Source organism: Ixodes scapularis, unplaced genomic scaffold (genome assembly GCF_016920785.2).
Source record: "Ixodes scapularis isolate PalLabHiFi unplaced genomic scaffold, ASM1692078v2 ptg001409l_1___fragment_2___debris__unscaffolded, whole genome shotgun sequence".
NCBI classification, from domain to species: Eukaryota; Metazoa; Arthropoda; class Arachnida; order Ixodida; family Ixodidae; genus Ixodes; species Ixodes scapularis.
The window spans coordinates 19,069-22,961 of NW_024610147.1; the positions used below are offsets into that span (position 1 = coordinate 19,069).

A 3,893-nucleotide genomic window follows, 5' to 3' on the forward strand; every position below is an offset into this window, starting at 1 on the left:
AAGTTCGGCGATGGAATGTTAAGATTGTACTGCTACTTTTTATCTATGCTGCACACAATACAAAATTTCGTAACCTCTAGTCATCGCATTCACGGAAACTTCTTTTTTGTGCTTGTCACGTCTTTCCGGTGCGAGGTATAATTGATCTGGTACCAGGCTGAACCAAGAATATACCGCATTTGTACTCAAGGTTAGGGTGGGGTTCTTTTCCAACCTCACATTGAGCCGCTCCCCCCCCCCCCCTTTTTTTTTTTCTTCTTTTACTTATACGATTTGCTTGATTTGAATCTTTCTCACTATAGGGCGATGCGCTGTACCTAGGATGCCTTCCTATAAAAAGGGACAGAAGTGAGCCTAAGTCAGCAGTTGGACACACTTCAGCTCTTCATAAGGACCATGACTGGGGTGTGTTCTTTCCCTATGTTTATTCCTTCTGTTTCTATTTAACTTCAACAACGCGCTCGCGTCGAACTAAATATACCTTTCAGCATCTTCTTTTTGTTTAGAAAATCAAGAGTGGTGATTTTCATCTGACCACAGTGGTGCTTTGCATAGTAGTTGTATAACCTTACTACTCTTTAGCAACATGTACTCTCACGAACATCTACGTGCTACTATTGAAATATTCTACTTCTGTTAATTTTAAACAAACCTGGGATCTTGAATATTTTGTGTTTGCCTCTCCTTTCCAGTTCCGTGCCTGCCTTCTTTTGGCTCTGGCCACCACTGCCTTCGCTGGCTACACCGGCTTCGGCTACGGCGGCTTCGGCTACGGTGGCCTCGGCTACGGCGGTCTCGGCTTCGGCGGCCTCGGCTACTCCGGCCTCGGCTACGGCTACGGCCTTGGCTCCGGCTACGGTCTCGGCTATGGCTACGGCCTCGGCTACGGCCATGGTCTCGGCTATGGACACTCTGGCCTGACTGGCTACGCTGTCGCTGCTCCAGCTGTCACCAAGGTCTCTACTGTCCACCACGCCCCAGCTGTTGCCTCCTACGCCGTCGCCCCAGTTGCCACCTACGCTGCCGCCCCAGCTGTTACCAGGGTGTCTACCGTCCACCATGCCCCAGCCGTTGCCTCCTACGCCGTCGCTCCGGTCGCCACCTATGCTGCTGCCCCAGCTGTGACCAGAGTCTCTACTGTCCACCATGCCCCAGCTGTTGCCTCCTACGCCGTCGCCCCAGTCGCCACCTACGCCGCTGCCCCAGCTGTCGCCAAGGTTGCCACTACTTACCACGCTGCTCCAGCTGTCGCCAGCTACCAGACCTACCACGCTGCTCCAGCTGTAACCACCGTTGTTCACGCCCCAGCAGTCGGATACGGCTACGGCATTGGACACCTCGGATACGGCCTTGGACACTTCGGTTACGGACACGGCCTCGGCAGCTACGGCCTGAACTACGGCTATGGTCTTGGTTCCTACGGAGACTACGCTACCCTCCTCCGCAAGAAGAAGTGTAAGCTATTTTGTTGCTTCGTTCTTGCTCAGAGTTGGATTTATTGGCTCACTAATGCTTCTTGTAAGGAGAAGTCAGAAACCTTTCTTAAGAAAGTTGTTATTTGAGAGTTTCTTTACACTGAACAAATTATTGGGTTTGCTATACCTGCGCTACAAATGTGCTGTACTTGTGGTATAAATTGCGACTTAAGGGGAATTGGAACAGAGTCATCCCTGGCATTCACATCTTGATGTGGGCGTAAATACAAGAGGGAGCGATATAGCAAATGTTTTATTTAACGTAAACTACTCTCTATTTTCAGAAATCGTAAGACGAAAACAAGGATCCATAACGGGCAACGAGGAACAAGGCATCACCCTGCAGGCTTCGTTTCCTATGATGTTTCTTTGATAGAATGTGAGTTTCGAATAAATTATTTTCCCTGTCACATACATCATTTTGTTACTATTGTTTGACGTCCAGTATGACTAAATCTTAGTCAACTGCATGTCCAATTACTTCAAATTACGAAATAAGAGAAGAACAATTTGAAACTTAAAAAAAATGATTTTATATATTTTTTTTTTTTATAAAAAAAGGGGGGGGGGTTCAAGGGGTGTTGCAACGTGCAAAGCACATATTTACAAGTGAGGTTTGTAAGTGAGGGCATGGTCACTCGTGTTGCGCAGCAGGCAAGAATGATGCCGCAAATTAGACTGGTGTGCTGGGAATATCATGCGCAAATCGAAAGGAGTCAGACAACAGCACAGTGCAGTCGCCCACATTCTCAAGTCGCGCTGCACTGCGCACTCTCTCCCACTCTGTAGGATTGCAGGGTTGCTTTGACTTACAGTTAATAATCCGGTCACAAGGAAAAAGTGAGGAACCGCTCCAATATTTAATGTCGTTTCACCTCCTCTTCTATAATCATTAAGTGAGAACGGCAGGGCGTGTCTTTCACACGCACAAACTCCAGCATTCGACCATGCCTTCAGCTGTCCTTTGCGAACGCGCACTCGAGGTAGACGAGACGCTGAAGCGTTGTCAAAGGTAAGAAGAACGCGTTGGAGGCGGAAAAAATTAACTTCTCTCTTCCTCTCTCAGCTTGTCAGTGATTATATCCCCCATTACAAGAATTTGTGTTAAACAGCCATCTTCAAAAATTTAGCGCCACTTCTTTTTGCTGGTGTTTTAAACCGCAGCTCTTAGGCACCCGTTTAAGGGGTTCAGCGGCGTCGGCGTAACCGCGCGCGTTGCATTAGGGGAAAATTTCCCGTTAAATATAGCGGGAAAATATTCGTAAAATGTTTCCCCTAAATTTATCGGCAACGTTTTCGCTAAATTTCCGGGTAAATTTAGCGTGGAAATTATTACGCCAAAATTAGCGTGAAATAATTGCGCAAAATTTAGCAGGAAATTTTTCCGGTAAATTTAGCGGAGAAAGTAGGGAGTTCTAGAATAGCGCACGCTAAAGCTTTGTGTGCGCAAAGAATAGCGTCGTCGCTACTGCGTATGCGCCGAACTCTAACCATATTTTGCGCTTTGCGTGCGCTATTTTAGAGTGCGCTGTTTTAGCATGCGCTATTTTCGGAAATTGCGTGCGTACGCAAAGAGTCTTTGCACTCCTCCAAGGAGTATTCGTGATGAGAAGTTGGCTAAAGCCAAGACGAGCACTGTTAAAAAATGGCGGCTCCCAGCCAAGAACCACGTCTGCTGCCGCTTCGGCGAAGTGGTGAGCGCGACGTTAGCGGAATCCTCGAGACCGCAATCTTTGATGCGGGACGATATTGCACTCGGTTTGGCAACGATCAGCGGCAGCTTGATGCTTGCAACGCGCGATCATTTCTCGGCGAAGACAGCGATGGTCAGTACACGAGACCTCTCTTGCCGAGGCGACGCAAGCGGACACGACCGGTTGAGTGCTCGCGTCGCATTCTCATGTGTAAATAAATCTAAGATGTTACTCTGGACCAAAAACCTTTTTTTCTTCAAGTTACAGTATTTAGTGTGTGAAATAAAAATTTTGACTGTGTTTTGGTGGCGTTCCAAGCGCGAGAGGCTTCGACTTTTGCGTCGCGGCGGAGAAACGCTGTTCTAAAACTCGCGTGCGCTAACGCAATGGTTAAATTTAGCGTTTGCGTGCGCTAAAATTGCTTACGTTATTCTAAGACTGCCTAGTTTTCCGCTATATTTAACGGGTTAAGTGTCTCCGTTAAATTTAGCGGGGAAATTGATGTCACGCAACCTTAACACCACTTCAGCTTTCCCTCTAAATTTAGCGGGGCAAATAACCTCACGACTTTCTGTCACGTCACCCATGTACAAATTCAGCGGCAGGAGGAGAAAAGCCGGAAAGGAGGATATGGAGGGAAGGAGGAGGCACAGGAGGCGGAGGAGGAATGAGGAGGAGAGGAGGAGGGGAGGAAAAGAAGGGGAGAAGGAGGAGGGGAGCGTAC

General features: G+C 47.9%; 1 protein-coding gene across 1 annotated transcript; it reads left to right on the plus strand.

The window, feature by feature from the left end:
* Positions 1 to 692: 692 nt before the first annotated feature.
* LOC121834551 (cuticle protein 64-like) lies at positions 693 to 1,892 on the plus strand (the record flags this gene model as incomplete). Its single annotated transcript, XM_042288258.1, has 2 exons — positions 693 to 1,455; positions 1,760 to 1,892. Coding segments are annotated over 2 exons (765 nt in total), but the record flags the coding sequence as incomplete, so codon positions are not given.
* Positions 1,893 to 3,893: the final 2,001 nt, after the last annotated feature.